The sequence below is a fragment of the Cornus florida genome, unplaced genomic scaffold (genome assembly GCF_030987335.1).
Source record: "Cornus florida cultivar Cherokee Brave unplaced genomic scaffold, ASM3098733v1 CherokeeBrave_3.0.0_Hap2_Chr02, whole genome shotgun sequence".
In the NCBI taxonomy this organism is placed as follows: Eukaryota; Viridiplantae; Streptophyta; class Magnoliopsida; order Cornales; family Cornaceae; genus Cornus; species Cornus florida.
The window spans coordinates 52,806,650-52,829,690 of NW_026775572.1; the positions used below are offsets into that span (position 1 = coordinate 52,806,650).

General features: G+C 35.0%; 1 protein-coding gene across 2 annotated transcripts; it reads right to left on the reverse strand.

Annotated features, from left to right (window-relative positions):
* Window positions 1-5,751: 5,751 nt before the first annotated feature.
* On the reverse strand, window positions 5,752-13,905 carry LOC132294983 (uncharacterized protein At4g28440-like). Of its 2 annotated transcripts, none has more exons than XM_059793042.1 (3): window positions 13,762-13,905; window positions 12,970-13,198; window positions 5,752-6,246 (listed from the first exon to the last, which is right to left on the reverse strand). In XM_059793042.1, exons 2-3 carry the CDS (start codon window positions 13,184-13,186, stop codon window positions 6,086-6,088), a joined length of 378 nt encoding a protein of 125 aa, XP_059649025.1. In that variant the 5' UTR covers window positions 13,187-13,198; window positions 13,762-13,905; the 3' UTR covers window positions 5,752-6,085. The 2 variants fall into 2 exon arrangements, with proteins under 2 accessions (XP_059649025.1, XP_059649024.1); XM_059793041.1 differs by having other exon boundaries at window positions 5,752-6,276.
* Window positions 13,906-23,041: the final 9,136 nt, after the last annotated feature.

Below are 23,041 nucleotides of genomic sequence, written 5' to 3' on the forward strand. Positions count from 1 at the left end.
ACAGATTTAAAGTCACAGATATTACTGTGAATTAATGCTAGAGGTTTAGTACTTCGCTCTATAGAGTGAAATGAATTTCTAGTCAATTTTGCTTCTACACATGTTTGACATTTTTTTTAAAATCAATACTAAATTTAGGTATAGAATCCATGTTAATTAATCTACGAATCGTATCATAATAAACATGTCCTAACCTACCATGCCACACATCATATGACTCAATCATATAAGCAGAAAAAGCAATAACTTTGGGTACAACAGTCATTACATTGAACTTAAATAGTCCATTATTTAGATACCCTTTGCCCACATACACCCCATTCTTAGTCAACACAAACTTATCAGATACAAAAACTAGCTTAAACCCATTCTTGCTTAGGAGTGATCCAGAGACCAAATTATTCCTGATGTCTGGTACATGCATCACATTATTAGGAGTGAGCTCTTTCCCAGAGGTCATCAGCAGCTTAATCTTTCATTGTCCTTCAACCTTTGCAGTAGAAGAGTTCCCCATGTAGAGTTGTTCTCTATGATTTATAGCTTTATAGCTAGTGAACATCTTCTTTTTTGAGCAAACATGACTAGTTGCCCCTGTGTCCACCCACCATTCTCTATTGTTGCTCACAAGGTTGATTTCAGAAATCACAGTTGAAAGATTTAGCTCTGACACATCAGCTATCAATTTATCTTCCTCGGCAATGTGCACCTCAGTGGTCTTTTTCTTGTCCAGTGACTCCCATAGCTCTTTAGTAATGTTCATTAGACTGTATACATTATATAGAGTGTTGTCCAATCCATTGAGGATGTAATTCCTGCATAGGAAGTCTCGATGCTTCCATGCATCGACAGCTCATAGCTTTGTAATGTCAGTTTCTCCCACTTCTAGCATTGGAGCAGTTTCAGCTAGGTACTTGCTCAAATTTAGAGCTGTAAGGTAGAACATCATTTTCTTTTGCCACCTTTTAAACTCCGCCCCATTAAATTTTTCGGGCTTCTCCCCATGACTGACGGGAACATTAGGCATAGTAATACTTGTACTTGCCATTCGTCTGATATATATTAAATATATAAACCATAGTCAAATTTACAGAAATAAAATAACAACAATTTTTAAATAATTAAACTATAGTATAAGCCGAATCTATCTGAAGATTGTAGTCCAAAATATGGTCTAACTATACCATACACTATAGTATTACTATTTAAATATTATGCATAAATATAATGTATGTATATATATAATTATTATTATAAAATAATAATCTATATATATAATATCTTATAAAATAAAATAAAACAAAATAAAAGAACCTGGAAATAAGTCGATGCTAGAATTTGATTCTATATCCTTAAGACAGATTCGCCCCGCTATGGTGCTGATTTTATATCCTTAAGACAGATTCGTCCCGCTATGGTGCTAACAGACTCAGTGGCGTCTATCTCCCGAGATACAACAACTTTTACTTCCTTCGATGGTAGCACTGTAAACCAAAGGAATAAGCGAATTGGCTCGGTGTAGTACTCTCTGACTCGAACTCGGAGTGACTGACGGAGTGACTGATTAAAACTCAAACCCAAAGACAAAGGTTCGTACCCACAGACACTTATAGAATAAGAGAATTCAGAATTAGCGAAAATGATTCTGAATTGGAGTACTTTGGAATGAACCCAAGGGGGTGTTTATATAGGCCTCATGGTGCCTTTAGGTTTTAATATTTTTCCGATGTGGGACAAACATTTCCCACATTTTGCAATCCCATTTAGGCTTATCAAACACCTTACTTTAAAGCTAATTTCTCATTCACTCGGAAACGAATTTGAGAAAGTAAATATACCACGTTCATTACCAACAGGCCTGTGGCCTAACGGTACAAGGCTCCTACTTCCCAAAGGGAGGTCAGGGGTTCGAACCTCAGTAGAGGCAGTGTGTGTGAGTCCCAACTAGGAAAAAAAAAAATATACTACGTTCATCTCCTTGCGCAGAGGAACGCACTCATCAATAGATTCGCAAAAAAATTTAAGCAGAATCTATTCAAAATCTCATCCAAAGTTTATATTTTTAATGCCCCGTTTTCAACAGGCACGGACTGTCCTACAAGTTTGATCATTGAGTTAGAGCTTCTCTATCATATATGTCATTTTTCGGAGACAAAACCCTTCAATTATGAACGATGAACTTTCTTAACAGTAAATTAGTGGAAAAGAAAAGAAAAGAAAAGGAAAGAAAAAGAAAAACTAGGAACCAAACAGACAATTATGGACGATTCTTGCAGCATTATGCAAAACATAGCAACCTTGTGGCATTGTTCTTAGGCAGTCTGCTGCATCCAAACTCTCAATAGAAATCATATATATATGTAACATATTTGTGCGATTAGTGATTGTATTATCATATATTATACTAATTTAATTTCAAGTCTTCTCTATTTTATGTTTGATTAATTTGATGCCTTGGATTTTCTTAATCATTACCAACAATGTGATATGTGGTCCTTTCACTAGATTTCAGGCATGAAAATGTGGATCCACACTCTCACTCATCCTTCAACAAGAAGATATATGGTGGTGTCCATATATAAAGTAGGTCCTATTGTTTCTATACATAAAAAAATATTGTTCCATTACATTGAAGTTGTAAATTATTCAAGGGTAAAGTGCAAAAAAAAAAAACCTTGAACTATTGCTCTTTTGCAGATACGGAGTAACATTTCTGAACTTAAAATTGTCTTCCTGAACTATTGATTTGTTGAAATTAAGGACAAACTCGTCACAAAAGACTATATTACCCTTTCTTATTAAATTTTTTTTATTATCTTTTCTCTTATCTAAATACTAATTTTGTTATTTACCTTAATTTTATTATTAGTCTCGATTTATCATAAAAATGGAAAAAAAAAAAAAAAAAAGAAAAAAAGAATAGATTTGTAACTACCAATTTTTAAAATTATTAACTTATTATTAAGATTTTATTGTTTATAATAAAACTTATTATACCCAATTTAAAAATTTTTACCGTAAAAAATACTCCATACCTTATTTTTCTTACAATATATTGATGAAAAATTAATAAATTGCTTAAATAAAAAATACCTTCTTTTTTCATGTAATGTATTCATGAAAAATTAAGAAATTAATTAAACTATTTTTAAAATGTCTACTTAAGATTTTTATTTACACAATTAATTTCAAAAATTAAAGGTAACTTTATGCTAATTTAATGGAGAATGTGCCATCAAATTAGTATAATTTTTTTTCATAATTTATTTAATAAGAAAAATAGATTTAGTCTAATTCAATAAGAAATGACATTATGGTCATTTAATGAAATATAGTATAGGCATTGAGGTATTTTGTAATAAAATATGTTAGTTCAGGGGATATATATTATGCATAAAATATAGTTCAGGGGAGTTATTTGCAAATTCAAACATAATGTAGGATGATTTTTTGCACTTTACCTATTATTTTCAATTTTAAAAAGTTTGTACATTCATTACTATTTCTTAGTGTTTTATCTACATAATATGAAGGTTAATTAATTAATGTCCTTTAAGTCATTTAATTGTTACATTACCACCCATTTGGTTGGAGCAATGACTTTCCATCTTGCACTCAAAGGGTTTGAAAATGAAGAAATAGTGTTTAAGCATTTTCTAGTAACTTTGCCTTCCTTGTGATTCCATGTAAGGTAGAGATATTACATTAGAGTTGATTTCTTGCACAAATTATCGAAAAACAAAAATCTATATGTGTATGAATGAATAATACATGTAACAATTTGTGTGACATAAATGATTATACTAATTTCAAGTTATTTTCCTTTTGATTTTCTGTGTCATTATCAACCATGTGAAAAGCGCTAATTTCGCCAGATTTGAGGCATTAAAATCTGGAGTCCCTGACTTATCCTCCAATGAAGATGGTGTCGATCCATATGAGTTGGTCCTACTGTTTCTACACACACATTCATGGATCAATTATCACCATATAGCAACGGTGTTTTCAAACGCAACATTAATAACGTGTTTAAGCTATTCTGTTCGTATATTAATGAAAAATTGCTTGGTGAACTGTCGTAACATCACCCATATCTATGGTTGGTGGAATGACTTTCCATCTTGCACTAAGGGGTAATAATATGAAGAAAAGTTTTCAACCATTTTATTTTCTATGATCTTGTTTCACGTGTTTTGATTCCTCACAGTGATGATCTCACACCAGAGTTGATTTCATGCACAAATTAAGCAAAATCAGAATCTGTCCACTTCAAGTTTGGTATTTTCAAAAGAAAAAAGGTAAAGAAGTTTGGTTATCTCTCAAAATCAAATTGCACAAAAGAAAATCTTTTTTTTCAAAAGTTGCCCACTCAGAAATACCAGTCAAGATTCAATTGCACATGGGACTTTATAGATATGAATCACTCATTTGGCATTTGAAGCAAGTATGAGTTGTGGGTATTTGTTTAAATTTTAAATTAGAAATTATAGTATCATTAAGGCCTTAAAAAAGAGATAAACTTTTTTAAAAACAATTAATTTATTATGTTATTATGAAAAGAAAAAAAAAAATGATTTTGTGGGGTTGTAAGTTTTGCCACACACACCACTACAATTGCATGAGCATTCTAAGCAGATACTAACCAAGCAACCATGTGCTTTTATGTGCAGAAGAATCTCAAATGTAGTAGGTGAGCAGTGCAATAATTCAGACAATGATGATAAAATATTCAATATTTCTAAAAATAGGTACAGCAAAATTTTGATTGTTTGGATGTCAAGATCAACTTACAAGATAAGGGATAAATTATTGGGTATTGATGGAATAACACCAATTTAGCTCCCCTATTCAATAGGGGCACTATTATTAAGGGAGATAGTGAGTCACCATTAAATTGGGGCACTACATTATTGGTTATTCAATCATTTTTCTTTGAGATTTATTTATAATTGCAGCTTGATCTATGAACCCTTCTTTAATATACATTATGCTTAAAACCTACAAACTCCGTATCCTCTCTTATGTCACTTCATTCGTGTCACGTCCGGTGCCATTATATCGTATATGCAACAACTATATTAAATCGTTTATGTAATAATTTTTTTACACATCTATTGCACAACGACATAGTGTGTTGTACTAATAATTTAAATACAGCAAAAGACCAAGGCACAGAATTCCCTCCCCAGGAGGAGATCCGAATTCAAAACGGCAAGCCTTTGAGCGACTAGGAACAAAAATAAAGTATACATAGTTATGCACATGCATATGTATATATGAGCAACAGCATTATTATGGGTTTTAAGTAACTGGACTGAGAATTAAGCCTTGGTGACATTGTTCTTCGCAATACATATAGATCTAATAATGTATTATCTTACTTTTTCATGCTTCTTTCTTTCTTCAATCAATTTGATACTTCTACTTTCTGCCACTATCAATCATCTAATGAGTAGTCCTTTCACTAGCGTCAAGGCACTTCTCATTTATTCTTCCGACAAAGATAGTGTCGGCAATCGGCATGGGTTGTTTGTGATCATGTATAACAATTGTACATCATTTTCTATTTATGTTTGTGATCATAACGACCCTACTCTTAAATTGGCGCGAAAAGGAAGATTGCTACACCATAGAAACCATGGGAGCATCCCTTCATTTCTGCCAATACCTCAAGAACCAATTGCATACTCTGTGGCCGTTAAACAAATTTCTCAAAAAGATTGCAGAGAAATCGAAATAATATTTCAATACGAATAACCATAATGAATGTAGATGCCATAATATAAGTTATAGAACCAACAAAATTTCATCATGTTATTACAAAGGAACATATAATTTACTATCCTAAAACAAGAAAATGAACAGACCAAAGCAAAGTGCTTCATGTAATTAGCCTATAGCAGTCACACTCTATGTCCAACTAACAGGTTCCACTAGCTGCCTACTCCAGAATCCACCAATTGCTCGACTCTATTCGCGAGATTTTGGAGGCAATTGCGCAATAAACAGTGATGATATTCTTCCTTGGATTGATATTATCTTTTCGGGTTGTAATATTGGTAGTATAGAAATGAGTACCATTCACAAGTTACCCTTCAATGATATTCACAACTTCAAACTCGATCAGCGAGAGATTGCCATCTTCCTTGACAGAGAAACCAGCAGGCTCTGTTACTTCAACACGGCCCCACCTGTCCACCGCAAGTCTCATTGACCCCTTGAACATGTCAATCTTCGCCTTCTGCAAAACTACAGTAGTGCCCTCTTTCATCACCTCCGCTGAATATTGAGATGTCATGTAAGAGAGAGCATCTAGAATCAATAAAAGATGGGAAATCTTGATTTTGTGTACCTGTGCATTTACTTCACAAACATTGTTCGCCTATGAAATTAAATAGTCAACCACAATACAAATAGTGTACCTTGACATGAAATAACTCAAAGAAAGGGCAATCTTCCTGTCTATCCAAAAGAAATTCGATTAAAGAATGTCTTCCCATTCTTCAAAAATTTAATGATGTTCCATATATTACCACAAATTCAAATTTTTAACAAGTACAACTATTATACAAAAATGAAAACACATGTACTTCTTAAATTACAACAAACAGCCAGGTTTCCAGTGAATTCAAGACTACCACCATCAAACCAAACAATAAACCAACCAATACAATACATTTGCTTGATATCACATGAATTGCCAAGGTGCTGGCAATTCCACGGTTAATACATATGCTTGATATATAAAATAATTATCGCAGAAAGCAGATAAGCATTTAGTTTCTGATTTTTTAAGTTCCAATTGTACAAGCATGGTTGTTAAAGGGCACGCATAGGCTCCGAAAAAGCCAGGCTCGTCAAGGCTCAGCTAGAGCATCTCAACCTAGTTCAGACTATGACCCTTTAGTCAGGCTCACATCAATCCTCAGGCTCACACTTTTTAGTAGGCTCCAGGCTCAAAAAAAGCATGCCTTTTATTTTTTTATTATTTATTGAATGACTTAAGTCATTCAAATAAAGAGGAAGCCTACATCCAGTTTGGTTGATAACAAGCTTTGGAACCATATTAAGTATAATAGATTACAACCTCGTGATGCAAGATACATCATTAGGTTTTATATGATTATCGTTATAACTTCACATTTAAGTCTGTTTGTTTAGTTAAGGGTCTTGGTAATTATTGCTTTTGTTTAGGATAAGTTTTTTCATTGTAGGAGTTAATAAAGTTTTATATGATTTAAAGTTGCAAGTTTTGGATAGAATTTCTAGAATCCAAAGAGTTTGACTTGCTGGGTTACAAATCTATTTTGTGCTGCAATCCAACCCATTAATAGCTTTAGACTTATTAGAGTAGGCTACTTCTGAAGGTTTATGTAAATCTTTGGAGTTTTCTAGTATGGATAAATAAGGTCATTCATTATAAAATGAGACTGAAGTTATACGAACGGTTTATTTGGCTAAAAATTGAATGTAAAATTCTTTTTGTTTGAGTGTTGATCTTAGTGAACTTCCCATGGGGTAGGGTAGTTTCTCACTCTTCATTTTCTTTCTTGTTTACTGACTATTCTTCTTCTACAGTTCTGTCCACTCTCTTCCAACAAAGCAAATTCATTGATTCACAAAGCCTAACCTGTTTCCCTAATTTGATTACTTAGCCAAACACTTCTCATCACAAATCAACCCTAAAATAATAAAATAAAATTTCTTTAGACTATGAAGCATGGCAATACAGATATGGTAAATAAAAACACGGCGACATACGGCAAAGACATATGCCAAGATATTGTATTTATGTAGAATTGTATACAAATTCAAATTATGAAATATATATATGTGTGTGTATATATATTTATGTATACATTTACAATAGTCATTATTCGTCATGTTCTATACAGTATATTATTACTAACTACCTGTGGTATCAATATAATCATCATTGTAAAAAATTTCAGTAAGTTGTCTTTACAAACCATGAAACGATATCCAACAAAACTCAATAAACAGAAAATAAATAAAACAGAAAATTCTCTTGGCAAAATCCCTCACAAACCAAATGGAAGGAAAACCTAGCCAACAAGAAAAGTTCTCCCAACTGGAGAGGTTCGATGACACAAGGAGAACATAACCAAAATGCCAAACAATAACAACAATCAACTATTGATGTGATGCTATCTGAATTTTTTTAGTGAACTTCAATCCATGTCTTCTTTTTCTTTGATAAGTAAGAATTCATTGAAGGGCACCCAAAAGTGAACTTCAATCCATTTCTTTTTGACATAAATCATTTATCTTAGTAAGTGTTTCCCTTTCAAACAATAACCAAGCTTCTATTCCAGTAGGGTAATTATCATTTTGAAACCATATGGATTTTTTTATAGCTATGAAGTATGGATACAAATATATGACACGGATACAATGACACAACAAATTCTTAAAAATTCAATACAAATACAACAAATTCATGAAGATATCTATGTATACGTATCTATGTAGAAATTAAAAAACAGTTAATTGCTTATCATGTTTGACTGAGGCTATGACCTTAGATTGAGCAAGATGAAAAAATAAGATTCGTGTAAACGATCCCATGTACTTGGAAAAAGGGCTTTGTACAGTTGAGTTGCATTAATTTGTTGTCATGTTATATAAATATATTATGACTAACAGTCCCTTGTTCAAAGATTTATAGCAATAAAATGTATCAAACATTTTGTAGTTCTAACTTATAATATTAAAGAAAAGATTGTGCTTTATGCTGTATAAACAAGAATATTAGACTAAATTAGATGACATACTCATTACGTCTCAATTCTTTGTCTAAGTCCAGTACTTGAAATCCTTATGACACTTTTCATAACGTGACATTATATTATAAATTTTGCATTTTAATGTTCAAGAAGTATCAAAAACGGGTCTAGACTATTTGTTAAGTATCAGATACGTGCACAGTGAAGGGAGGACTGTCATCCCCATACATTGGTACGTCAGTTTACATAAGGTTCTAAACTAGACCTAGAAGGGAGTTTATAGGTTTTGAAAACTTCTTAACTTCCAATAACAGTTTTCTTTTTTTTTTATTTTTTTATTTTTTTTTTATAAGTAAGATTTCATAAAAGGTGCTCAAGAGGGAAGCGCTCCCGAAGAATACACAAAACGCCAAAGGTGACAACTAAAGCTTTAACCTATCCAAAAGATCCCCCAAAGATTTACAATTACGCTTGTTAACCAAAAAAAATGAAGTATTCAGTATGTTATATTTGAGAGACCAAATAGGAGTCTCCTCTCCCTCAAAAGATCTCATATTTCTCTCACGCCAAAAAGCCCACCATAAACAAAGGGGAGTGGCCCTCCAAACAACCCAGGCTCGGCTCTCCACAAGACACCCATAGTTTAGGTTATAAACTGACATACCATAATTTTTTGTTTAATTAATTTGATATTCAACCACAGTTTAGGTTATTTCATAAGCCTGGGCTCTCCACAAGACACCCATAGTTTAGGTTATAAACTGACATACCATAATTTTTTGTTTAATTAATTTGATATTCAACCACAGTTTAGGTTATTTCATAATGCCTTGTAATTTATCAATTAGATACATAATTCATGCAAATAAAGCAATAAATTTAAAATAAATAAAGAACCAAAATTTCAATAAAAACCTAAAAAGGGAGAAACAACTGGACCTTCCAGGCACAATCCACTGTATGAGAAAGGTATATATCCTAGGCATCAAACCTAACCCCTTTTAGAATTACCTAATTACCTCTGATCTAGACTTACAGCTGTATTCTCCACTTAACACTGTTGTTGTCGATCAACAAACACGTATGCCAACAAAGTTTGTTCTCCTTTAAATTGTTCATTTGTCTGTTATTCTTCAAAATCACCCGGTTGATAGATAACAACTCTTCATTTAAGCATCTTACTTTGACTTACTCAATTACATAAGGAAAATGGTGATCTATATTAAGCCCTTGATTTATTATCAAGACTATATGTTTTCTCTCACTTTTTTACTGTCTTGTTATTTTTTTTTTTTTTTGGTTCCTGCCTAGTGTAACTTTAAGCATGTTAATATAGGAGTCCTAAATAGGCTAGGAAACTTTTCTCAACTATTAGACAAAAAAACATAAAAAGAAGGAAACAAGTCTGCCTATGATCAACCGAAGGACTCTAGAGCATGAATGATAGAACGTTTTATCAAGGTTGTCATTGACTAATAGTGTTATTTCATCAAATTTCATGCGAGAGTTCAATTGGATCCATTACAATCAATTGAAGTTCCTACTTTGAAATTTTCTAATTTATTTAGCAAAAATACAATTCAAACTTTTTTTAATTCTCAAAATACTTTCATGTGTAATCCAACTATCTAATAAATTATCCAACCTAGACTTCTATGTCAGCTAAGATTTCTCACTTATGACTTACCTTTCCTAACCATGTCATTGACTTAATAAAGTTTCCTTGTTCCTCCATCTTCATCGTCTAACTCATAGACATTTTGTTCAACTACAATCAAATTTTTCTGTTGGGATTTTTCAGTCACAAGACTTACTTTCCTAACATACAAAATAAAATATTGTTTCCAAGTTATAGATATGTTTAGATTCTTTAGAAAGTATCATAAACATATCCTTGAGTACGCAAGTAGAGCTATGATATGAATACAACACCATTATAGAAGTATACGTGCTTCATGGTTTTGTAGGTAAGTGATAATTTTATTATCCATGGGAATAAGAGTACAAAGAAAAACGATAGAGCAATTCTCCAGCCCTAACACATCTCTCAAGAGAAGATCAATTCTAGCATAATCTACAAAAACTTAAGTCTAATAACCCGAGAGATATATAAATGATAAAAGACAATCGAAAAACATAATGTACATCAATAAGGAGCAATTGGCTACCAAACATACCCTAAGGGCAGGACAAGCATAGAAGGCAGGGAAAACCCAAGCGAGCGAAAAAAAAAAATGAGATCACAGGAGCCAAGTAAGCCATAAAAGTTGGTAAAAGACTAGTGACTGCCACGCTCAAGAAGCCTGGTCAATGGTTCTTGGCTCGTTGGTCAGCCAGCCCACCAGAGTAGATGCAAATCAGCAAAAGAAGGTGACAAACCAGTGGAGAATCTTAACACAGCATCTCAGGACTGCAATATGAGTTTTGTTACGACAAACGCAGCGACTCAAGCAAGAATCACAAAACACGACAAAAAAGTAAACACATCATACACAAAGATTTATTTGTGGTGCGGCAAATCCTACGTCCACGGTGGAGATCCGATGAAAGTCTTCAATATGTGTAAAATCGGAGATTACAAGTTTCAGCCCCTCACTCTCTTTCTGTATGATTTTCAATGTCTCTCGATAATTTGCTTCAAACCCTAAGCGCCCATATATATTGGGCTACAAGAGAGTACTAATTAGGGTCCATAACCCACAAGCAAAAACGGGTCAAATTTTTCCTTTGAAAGCTGGCTAGCAAAAGGATGACATATGGTAACTCTGCAAAACACCCGAACAATATGGACACAGGACCTAATTATAGGTAAGCAAAGAAACACATGTGAAAAGTATGGTCATATTATTCCAAGTGTCTCAAATTTCCCATGTGCTCGCCTTTAGGAGATAACTTCCAGAATAAGTTGTTTCTGCCACAAACATGCCAATGAGTCCCATGCAAACTTGCCGCTCAACCCAAGAGATTCTAGAGGCGTGTGACAGTAAAGACCCATCTGGACGCATTTAAAACAAGTACCAACCTTGGACACATGTACTTCCAGTACCTTGCTCAGATAGATTTTCCCCCTTCGTAAAATTACAATTAAAGCACTTTCTTAGAACCAATTAATTTATCCTTTAAAAATATTTTTCAAAACATGCTTTTCCAAAACTTGTCTTAGGTAACCTAACATAACCTAATTTTAGGTGGCAACTTTATATCAATCTACCAAGCACCTAGCTAATTCCAATTAAAGTTCAATTCCTGTCACATCATGTCCTATATTCTCACCCTGTTTTATTAAAAATGAACATGCTTTTATACAGCAGTATGTACTTTCCAACACCATGAAGACTATTCCTCAAAAATCTATCCGGATTCCTTGGTAATTATTAAGTTGAAACCAAACAGGGAGTTGAAGTCAAAAAGTGCCATTAAATCAGGATATCTCAACAACAGATGAACCGTAGATGCAATTGGACAAAGGTGCAACAATCTTCACTGTAACCAGCTTTTTCCTGAGTTACAGCGCAAGCTGGTGGAGTTACCATGTGCTCTCAAAGCCGATCATGATTCACAAGAATCACAACTCACAAGTTACTGGGCAGTTAATCCCATGGAAAGGTATGTGTCTTGAGTATGGGTATCTGTCTAGAAGTACATGACAGAATCATTAGCCTAACCACACCCTTGTAACTTTCTTGAACTCTTGTATTACAACAATCCTATGGCTCCAAGGACAATCTGACAAACTATTCTAGTTATTTTCCAAAATAGAGAAGAGGAGAGTCACCCAAGGGCCTTGTAGCTAAAAAAAGAGACCAGAAATTAGGATTTCCTTTCTGACATACAAATTCTTCTTAACCTCAACACAACTTCACTTGGGGAACTTTTAGTATGTAATCAATGAAACTCAAGCAAGCTCTATGTATAAAGTATTTATTCCACTAAAAAAAAAAGTAATGATCTCATAACCTGCAATTAAATATAGCCTCCCTATCCACACTTACAAAACTATAAAAATGCACAAAAAAGATAAAATGAGTATCCCTGTTAATAGAAAGATCATTACTAAACATGGAGCGATGACAAAACTTGATATGCTCAAGGAAATTCGTGAATTGTATCCATGTGGTTAAAAATGTTAATTACATGATTGACCAGATGAATGGACTATGGAGAATGTTCAAGAGAAATAAGATACAATTTCCACCAAAAAGCATTATTTATGAAGAAATTATACCTTGATCATTTCTGGCTGTGAAGATAATCATTCCTGTCTCATCGCCTACCAAGCATTCAGCAAGTCGCATTTGGCGTCCTTGAGTTCCATCTGCACGACCCCTCTGCATTATCGCCTTAGAACTAACAACCTTTACTGTTAGATTGAGGCCTTTAGCTCCTGGCCTGAGCTGGTCAACCTTGATAAAAACAGGTTGTTTCTTCTTTTGTTCAGCCATTTCGTACAAACCCTTTTGACATATCAAATTAAGGAAACTAATCATTAGAACATTGACCACAATTGGACAGCAACAATAAAATGCATTCCTTTATAATTGTCAATTTTTAAATTAAAAAATAAATAAATTGAAAGAGATCCATAAGGTGGGAAAGAAAAGAATAATTATTTTTAAAAGGAAAAGATTAAAATTAAATATTTTGAAAATTTTATTAATTGGTACCTAGGTAAAAGCCCCACTGGGATGAGACTAACATATAACATAGTCTGATCGAATTTTTAATATTTTGGAACGCAAAGACGTAACACAACATTTAAAAAAAAAAAAAAGCTTTCTTTTTCTTGGCAACCAAACATTGTATATATACATGCAGACATATAATCTCAGAGCACAAGGAATGCAAACAGATCATTGATATAATCAGAGCAAAAAACGAACACAATTTACGCAAATAAGAAACCCTAAATTTGGTTTATTTACCGAAAAATAAGAAACCATAAGTTTGGTTGATTTTTACAAAATTAATATAATGAAAGCTTTATGAGGATACAAAAGAACAAGATCACGGAAGTCACCTGAGCTGCGGAGCGAAGAATCGAACGATGATACTGGGAGAAACTATTTTATTTTTTGTTTTTAGGTTGGAGCAGAATAAAGAGCTTGAAATCAAACTATTAAAACCAGAATAAACCGAACAAACAAAGGAGTGCTGATTGATGTATATCTACGTCTATACTATTACTGAATTTACGAAGCTTTTAAGTATTTTAATATTTATTTATTAATATAAAAAAAAATTTAAAAAAAAATTTACTTAAAAATTATTTTAAAAGTTTAATTCAAATTACAAATTACCTAATAGAATTTATATTTTTTGTCCCACGTTGATTTTAAATAAAAAGGATTACATGAAAACCTTTTATAAAATTACAGACATAGTAAAAAGAATTATATGAAAGTCTCTTATAAAACTATAAACCCACAGAAATAATAATCACACCTTTCTCGGCCTTTTGGCTAAAATTAAGTGAAGTATTAAATTTTTTTGAGTCGGCCTTCTGTGTAATGATTCTGTCATTTTCCTTCTTTTCTTTTTTCGTATTTTTCCCTATTTCGTCTTTTTCTCGTTTATCATTTTTCCTTACATAACCTCACTTTTTGTATTCGGATTTGATATCGACTTTGCATATATTCATGATATTTAATTTCCATGATATCTACATTTTTACTTTTGTAAAAAAACATGTTAGATGTTACTTTTCTTGTAAAGGGTATGGATGCATAACTTATTGTAATTATTCATGACTTTTGGGGTTTTAGTGTTATTATGAAAAGTAATATTTTTCGTCTTAGGGACCATTTTGCAATTTAATTTGAAAAATATTTTCAAAAATGACCTTTTTATAATTTTCGAAAAATGTGACAAGTGTCACATTCCTATGGTGCCACTTGTTGATCTTGTGGTGGAACCACTTGGAGGCTTAATCTCATAACACATGAAGGGTGGAGATTCACCCATTTGTTGGTCTAGGATATGAGCACTTGTTAGCATGAATGGTTGACAAGTGTAGGCTTAATATTAAGTCTTGCAAGTTTATTTAGATTCATAACAAGTGTGGGTCTCACAATTTGTCTTGCATTGTGTGTGTGAGAGAGATAATGCAAGAGCACCTAGTGAGTGGAGAATCCCACCACATTTAACTTAAGGTTTCCACATTTTATTTCATTCATCTCTTTCCTCTCAAGAACCCTAACTTAGTCACCATTGGAATAAAGCTTAACTTAGAGCTTTGACTTCATTTTTGATACCCTTCCACTCACATTAGACCTTTAAGCTTAGAATATTTTAACTTCCTCTCACTTTCCTCTATAAAACCCTTGTTTGGTTTTCCATTTTTAAGCTTGGTTGTCTTGAATTCAAGAGGAATAATCCTCTTGTGAGGTAGGGGGTGTTCTAGTTTATTATTCAAGTCAATTATTGTTTTTTTAATGATGTATAAGTTGTATGCATGATTGTATTAAATTGAGTAACTAATGATTAATGATATCTTGCATATAATTCATTTTAGACTTGATATATGGCATGGCCATGACTTGATCTTTGTTATTTATTAATTTGGCATGAATTAAATGAGCTTTTAAATCTAGAGAATTAATTAATATAAATTGATTTTAATTCTACTTATTTGTACCATGCTTGTATTCCAATTTGAACTTGATATATGGCACGGCTATAACTTACTTCTTGTTATATATTAAATTGGAATCATTTAAACAACTCTTGAAATCTAGGGAAATTAACTAGTTAGTCTACTTAATTTCTATCTTATTGATTTAATGATTTAGTCATGAAATTCATGGAGCTTTATTGTGTTTTTATCACATATCATGATTTGTTGCTCAACTTGTTGATTTTGAAACTTGGAATATTATCAAGAACATGACTTGGCTAGGACTTGGTTCTAGTACCGGAGATAGAGAGCTCCTTACACTATAGTGCGCACTAGGGGAAGGTACCCATGGGTTAATAGCCCTAAAGTAATCCTAAGATTACAGTTTTAATCCGGGCAATATCGAAGTATCCACTTTGGTTTGATTTCGCACTTTAATTTCTAAGTTAATAACTTTGTGAAATTGCATCTCATCGTGCTATATTGAAAGTTCCAATGTCACTTTAACAGCATGGATTAGATGGTATTGAATTGCAACTTTGTGTAAAGATAAGCTTATGCATGCTTATTCCCTACGAGTAAACTTGTTTACTTATCCCAAAGTTACCGGGTGTTTTTCAGGTAAAGAAGTATTAGTGTAGGATGCACAACACTCTTAGACTTGCTTGACTTCTTGGAGTATTTTTGTTTTATCAGAATATGCACTTGTTAGCATATCACGCTTCATTTTGGTTATTATGTCAAAACTTGTATTTTTAGTTCAACCTATGTAATGTGCACTTAGGTGCACCTTTTGATACTCTTTAGATATGTGTGTAATGAGGCCAAGGGCCAAGCATGTTTAATTTAACACTTGTACTCATGTGGAACCATATTTTGCTTTAAGAGTGTGTTTTAACCAACTTTGGAAGTTTAGCATGTGAGATACTTGTAATTGATATGTATGAGGCCATGAGCCATTGTTCTATGTACAAATAATTCATATTATGCTTGTTGACATGTGCACATGCTTAATTTCCCTTAAAAAGAATCAGTTTTGACCTATGCATATGGGTAGAATGAATTTTATAGGTTCAATTGCAAATCTCCCATGTTTAGTAAAGCTTCTAGTAGGTTTCGATGTGTTTCGGTCGACCGGTGCCTTTTTGATTTGTAAAAATGCACATTCCAGTAGCTAAAAACACCTTTCAAGGCCATTTCGGTTGACCAATGGCTTATTTCGGTCTATCGATGGCTTATTTCGGTCTACTGAAGTACCTACCCCTCAAAAACAAGACTTCAGAAAAGTTTCTGTCAGTTTTGGTCGTCCAAAACTCTATTTCGGTCAACCGAAACAACCCTCATACACACAGTTTTCCAGATTTAGTTTCAGCACTGATGTTCCAACTTCAAAAGGGCATAACTCCCTTGTTCCTAACCCAAATGGGGTGATTCTTGAGCCTAAATTCAAGTATTTTGATTCAGCTTTCTAATGGTACCTATGTCATTCTCAGATTCAAATCATAGTGAGAGTTATTCATGTTTTAGTGAGACAATGTCAGTTTTCACTTAAACCGGGAAATGGCGTTTTGTGGGATTCTCGTCCAAAGTTCTTAGAACCACTTGAAATGTTGTGAAATGATCAGTATAGGTTGTGTGGACCTTATTTGACTTGATTAAGGTCAAATTTCCCTTCTTAGTTATAAATTGACCATTTTGCCCTTAATTAGCAAAATTTGCTCGTTTTTTACTCCTTTTTTCTCTTTCGCTATCTTTAAATTCCGTGAATTCATGAAAGGTCACATTGGTGTCTTAGGGATGATTTATATCCCTAGAGACCTTGGTTTATCATTTGTTTCTGCATTTCGAATCCGTTACCGGGTTAACCTTCAGGAAATCACTGTTGCACCGAGCTGAAAAATATGGGTCACGACAAGTGGTATCAGAGCTCCTAGGTTCAAAACCTTAGGACGACGGGTTTTAGGTGCATATCATTCTTTTGTTGACGTGCTTTGATATGTTTACATGTTTCTTAATAACATGCTTTGATTTAATAACATGTCTATGTGCTTGTGTGACAGTATGTCTAGGGATTTGCCTTAACTATTTTAATATGTTATATATGCTTATCTGCTTTAGCATAACTGTATGTTACATACATTGACATGCTTCTTGTTTCATGCATCCATAGCGTGAGTTGCATTCGATCATAATAACTTGTGTTATTGTTGACCTCTTCCTTTTCGTTCGTTTAGCATCATGGTTTTGACTTGTGGAGAGTCTTCTCGTCATGAGGAGCGGATGAGCAGGTTGAGGACATTGGGCTCACACGGGGTCCAGGGAGGCTTTGGGTTCGACCTCATGGCATGGATCCTAATCCACCACAAGCGCTGACTTACGAGGAGTAGATCGTACAGGGAGTGGCTCTGGGAATGTTAGAGTCTATTCAGCAGATGTTTCGTCAACATATTGCAGGGATGCAGATTCCGGTACTGGCACCAGCACCGGCACTAGTTGTTAATGAGGCATTGGACTACTTCATGAAGTTACAACGGGTTAAGATCGACTATTTTACAGGGAGTATAGATCCGCTTGCTTTAGAGGCATGGCTTGACCTCATGGTACGCAGGCTTGATAGCCTGGCTGTACCTACAAACTGATTGAGGAACTCCTTGGCAGCCTCTATATTCATGGGAGATGCCGACATTTGGTGGAGGTCTATGACTAATATCCACGATGTGGAAGTGATAACTGGGAGGAGTTTAGGACATTGTTCTTCGATCGCTTCTTTCCGAGGGCTATAAAACAGGATATGAGAGTATAGTTCACAAGTCTCTATCAGGGCATGATGAGCGTCATTGAGTATGAGACACGCTTTACTTCTCTTTCTCGCTATGCACTGGAGATGGTAGTTACCGATAAGCTCAGGGCAAAAAAGTTTCAGGATGGGTTACATCTTGATATTAGGCCATGGATTTCAATGTTGGATTTTAGAACCTATGGAGAGGTGGTCCAAAGGGCTATGATGGTTGAGGTAGAGGACCGAGACCAGCATAGGATCAAGGGTTCGTATAAGCAACCGCATGGAGAGTCTCTATCAGTATTCGTTGGGGGTCAGTGGAAGAAGGCTAAAGTCGGGGACAGTTCACGTACTAAGGGATAGTCACAACAGGCTCGGTCTGCATCTGCAGTTCCAGTATCTTAGGGGTCAGCCCGGGGAGTGATTTGTCACCATTGTCAGCAGCCGGGGCATATCAAGCCTCGTTGCCCACAGCTTCAGCCATAAGCCAGTCAATCACAGGCTAGTAAGCCTATAGTTTCGACGAAGGCGTTTCAGGGGACTTGCAACTATTACAAGCAGCCTGGTCATATAAGGAAGGATTGCCTTCATCCATGGAGCAGGACACAGAGTGGCACAGGTTTACAGGCCACACCGGCATAGTCAGCAGTTGTGCAGTCAGGTTTCAAGGTGCCTCAAGCACCACAGCCAGTTGCACCAATCAGTTCATAATCGAGTAGGAACCCTACGCCTATTGCTTCCGGTCATCAGTCGGGCCACCAGGGTAGTTCTCAGCAGTCAGGGGCTCAGGGACGAGCTTACGCATTGCCACAGGCCGACACCTCCGTAGGGACTTCTACAGTTCGAGGTATTTTTCTAGTTTTCAGTTCTTGAGCTAGAATTCTTGTTAACACAGGTGCATCACATTCATTCATATCTGCTTCATTTGCACATTATTTGGGTCTATCTGCTTCATTTGGACCGTGTTTATCAGGGTTGTGCTATCGAGATTGTGACAACCCGAATTTTTAAGAGTTAAAATTTATATTTTTTTTCTTGACTTTTTAGTTGTCATTGATTATTTTATTTAAATTGAAGATTTACCCACTTAAATGATTTAATGGGTTTGATTTTTTGTTACATATATATATATATATTTTGCATGTGAAGGAGATGCTACCAGTAGCCGAATTGGTGGGAAAAGAAATGAGGAAGATTGGAATTGTAATGTTGAATTTCGGGTCCCACTTTAAAGGTGTAAAGGAGTTGAATTGGTTTTTTTTTAGTATATATTATGTATATATATAATATTGCAATTTGATGATAAGAATGGAACAAGGGAACTGGCTGCTGAAATTAGTGGGTTTTGATGATATTTTGTTTTTGTTGGATATGTAATTATATACATATATTTGTGATGATGACAAAGATAATGTAATGAGGTGTGTGTTGTATAATAGAAAGATGGAAATAAGGGAACACAATGATGAGATAAAGAAGGGATGGAGCTACTGCCAGTAGTGGAAAAGGAAAGCAAGGTGGTGGCGGGTTCACTTTTTTTGGTTCATTGTATTTGGCCTTGAGTTTTGCACGTGGTTATTTTAATGACATTGTAATTCTTTATATATGAAATCTAATGAATGAAATAGTGGGCTGCCGAAGTGAAGAGAAGAGAGAAAATGAAATGGAAATGATTTTTAATTATTAAAGATTTATTTAATTAAAGGTTTTGGTACCTTATGTATATTTATATATGTAATGAATTGTGGAAGGAGGCATAAGGGAAGCAGGCAGTGCCGAAGTGGGAAAGAAAAGATAGAAAGGTTGTTTTTGGCGGGTCCTATTGGTGATGATTTAATAGGCTTGAGATTGGTTTCATTGTATATAGAATATACATATATACATTTTGCTTCAAAGGGGAAAACAGGGGCTGCAAAATGGAGGGAAGAGAAATGGGTTTTGGTTTTGCGCATGTATATATATATATATATATATATATATATTGCATCAGTGGGATAAGTGAGGCTGCCGAAATGGAATGGAGGAAGGGAAATTACGGGTCGCACTGAATGGTGTTTAATGGGCTTGGTTTCATGATTATATATATATGATATATATACTGTATATAATCTGATGGAATGCATGTACCAGTCGAAATGGGATAGAAAGAGAAAACAAGATTGAATTAGTGACCGTGGGACCCACTTGATATTTGTTTTGCAAAGTTTCCTTTGACTCTGGCTTTTACACTTGATGATATTCTAGAAAGAGAAATATTTGTGTGTTGTGTAATAAGAAATGAAGGTTCATTCAGATGAATTAGAGGATAGGAATTGGGCAGGTGGCTGCCAAAAGTAAGAGAGATGATTGTAATGTTACAAGTGTAGGCTCCACTTGAAGACCAAGTGTTTTGATATTTGCGTGTGGGCTCCACTTGAAGACTAAGTGGGCTGATATTTGTTGAGTGTCGGCACACTTGTCTATATATTGAATGTTTGGTGCACCAAGTATGTATTAGAGATACAAAGAATTGAGTAAAGGTTGAGAGAAAAATTAGAGATGCACAGACACTGTGAGCCGAGAGCACACACATCTCGGACAGAGAGTTGATCATTTAATGACGAATTATTTTACAGTACAGGGTTCTTTATACCTTGAATTGCCTGGATGATTTTATTTCAAATATTTTGTAATTGTTCTTTTGCTTCAAATTGCATATATGTTATTTTGTTTAAAAGCATATATATTATTTTGTGAAGCTAATTTTCATGAAACCCCTTGAGATTCTTGCTATGGTTTTTTCTACTGGGACTTCCTCCGTCTCACCCCCTTCCAGTTTCAAGTACCGTGGATTGCTAGTTACGGACTTAAGTGAAAGAGTTGGCGTTGAAGAATTATTTAATTTATTTAGAGAATTTTGTATATTCATTTTTGAGGAATTGATTTTGTATCAATAAATGATAGTATTTTTTTTGAGATCCTGGGTGAATATTGAAGTATTTTGATTTGAATAAATTAAGGATTTTATTTAGAAAATTCAAGGTGTGACAGAGATAGTTGGGCGGACCTTAGAGTTCGATTTCGTTGTTTTCGACATGGCGGGCTTTGTTGTCATTCTCGGGATGGACTGGTTGTCTTTCTTTCTTGCCATGATCGATTGCTTCTACTGGCGAGTGTTTGTTTGCACTCCCAAGGGAGATTGTTTTCACTTCGTGGGAGATCGGAGCAATTACCACTCGATGATGATTTTCAGTATTGGTGACAGGAGTCGCCACAGGTCTTACTTGGCTAGCCTGTTAGCCGACGAAGACAACAGTTCGGGTTGTGTTTATCCAGCAGTTGTTGTGGAGTTTCTGGATGTTTTTCCAGAGGAGTTGACAAAACTTCCTCCTCTTCGGGAAGTCGTCTTTGACATCGATGTCATTTTCAGTGCTACACCTATCTCTATGGCATCGTATCGTATGGCACCGGCAGAGCTTGATGAGCTTAAAGCTCAATTGGATGATTTAAAAGCTAAGGGCTTTATACGTCCTAGTGCTTCACCTTGGGGAGCACCGGTCCTTTTTGCGAAGAAGAAGGTTGGGTCTTTGAGACTTTGCATCGATTATCGTAAGCTAAACCATGTTACGATCAAAAATAGGTATCATTTGCCTAGGATTGGTGACTTGTTTGATCAGTTGAAGGGAGCCACTTATTTTTCGAAGATTAATTTGAGATCAGGTTACTATCAGTTGAGGGTTAAGGATGAGGATATATCCAAGACCGCTTTCCACACACGGTATGGCCATTATGAGTTTTTGGTGATACCATTTGGTTTGACCAATGCTCGAGTAGTTTTTATGGACTTGATGAACCGTGTATTCAGTGACCATCTTGATCAGTTCGTTGTGGTCTTTGTTGACAACATTCTTATATACTCAGCTTCGGTGGAGGAGCATGAGTACCATTAGAGGACAGTGTTGCAGATTCTTAGGGATAATCAGTTGTATGCCAAGTTCGAAAAGTGTGAATTTTGGTTATCGGAAGTGAAGTTCCTTGGACATGTTGTGTCAGGGGGCGGTGTTGCAGTGGATCCGTTAAAGATTGAATCGGTGATGGATTGGGAACGTCCAAAGGCAGTGTTTGAGATTCAGAGTTTTCTTGGCCTACCTGGCTATTACCGGAGATTTGTTCGGGACTTTTCTCATCTAGTGGCACCTATGACTCGACTTACCCACAAGGGGGTCAAGTTCGTATGGAACGAGGCTTGTGAGTTTATTTTTCAGGAGTTAAAGGTCAGGTTGACATTGACTCCAGTTTTAATCATTCCTAAACGTGGTTTGGATTATGTGATCTTCTGTAATGCTTCGCGAGAAGGTTTGGGTTGTGTCTTGATGCAGATAGAACGGGTAGTTGCTTATGGGTCTCGATATTTGAAGACTCGTGAGTTGAACTATTCGACACATGATTTAAAGTTGGCAGCAGTTATCTTTGCCCTAAAAGGGTGGAGACACTATTTGTACGGGGAGAAGTTTGAGGTTTTCTCCGACCACCAGAGTCTCAAGTATCTCTTCTCTCATAAGGATTTAAACTTGAGATAGCGCAGATGGGTTGAGTTCATGGAGGATTATGACTTTGAATTGTAGTACCATCCGAGTAAGGCCAATGTGGTGGCCGATGCATTGAGTAAGAAGTCACAGGGGACTCTCGCTAGCATTTCCATTTACAGATGGAAAATGCTAGAAGAGCTTGCAGATCTTGGTTTACAGTCTTATAAGGATGTTTTGCCGGCTATTTTATTTAGCCTTGTGGCTCAACTGGCTCTTGTTAGTATGGTTATTAAGGCACAGTTGGAGGATGGGGAGATGAAGGCCATCCATGTTCGGCTTTCAGGTGGTGAGAATGTAGAGGGTTAGACTTTACATTCAGACGGTAGTCTCAGGTACA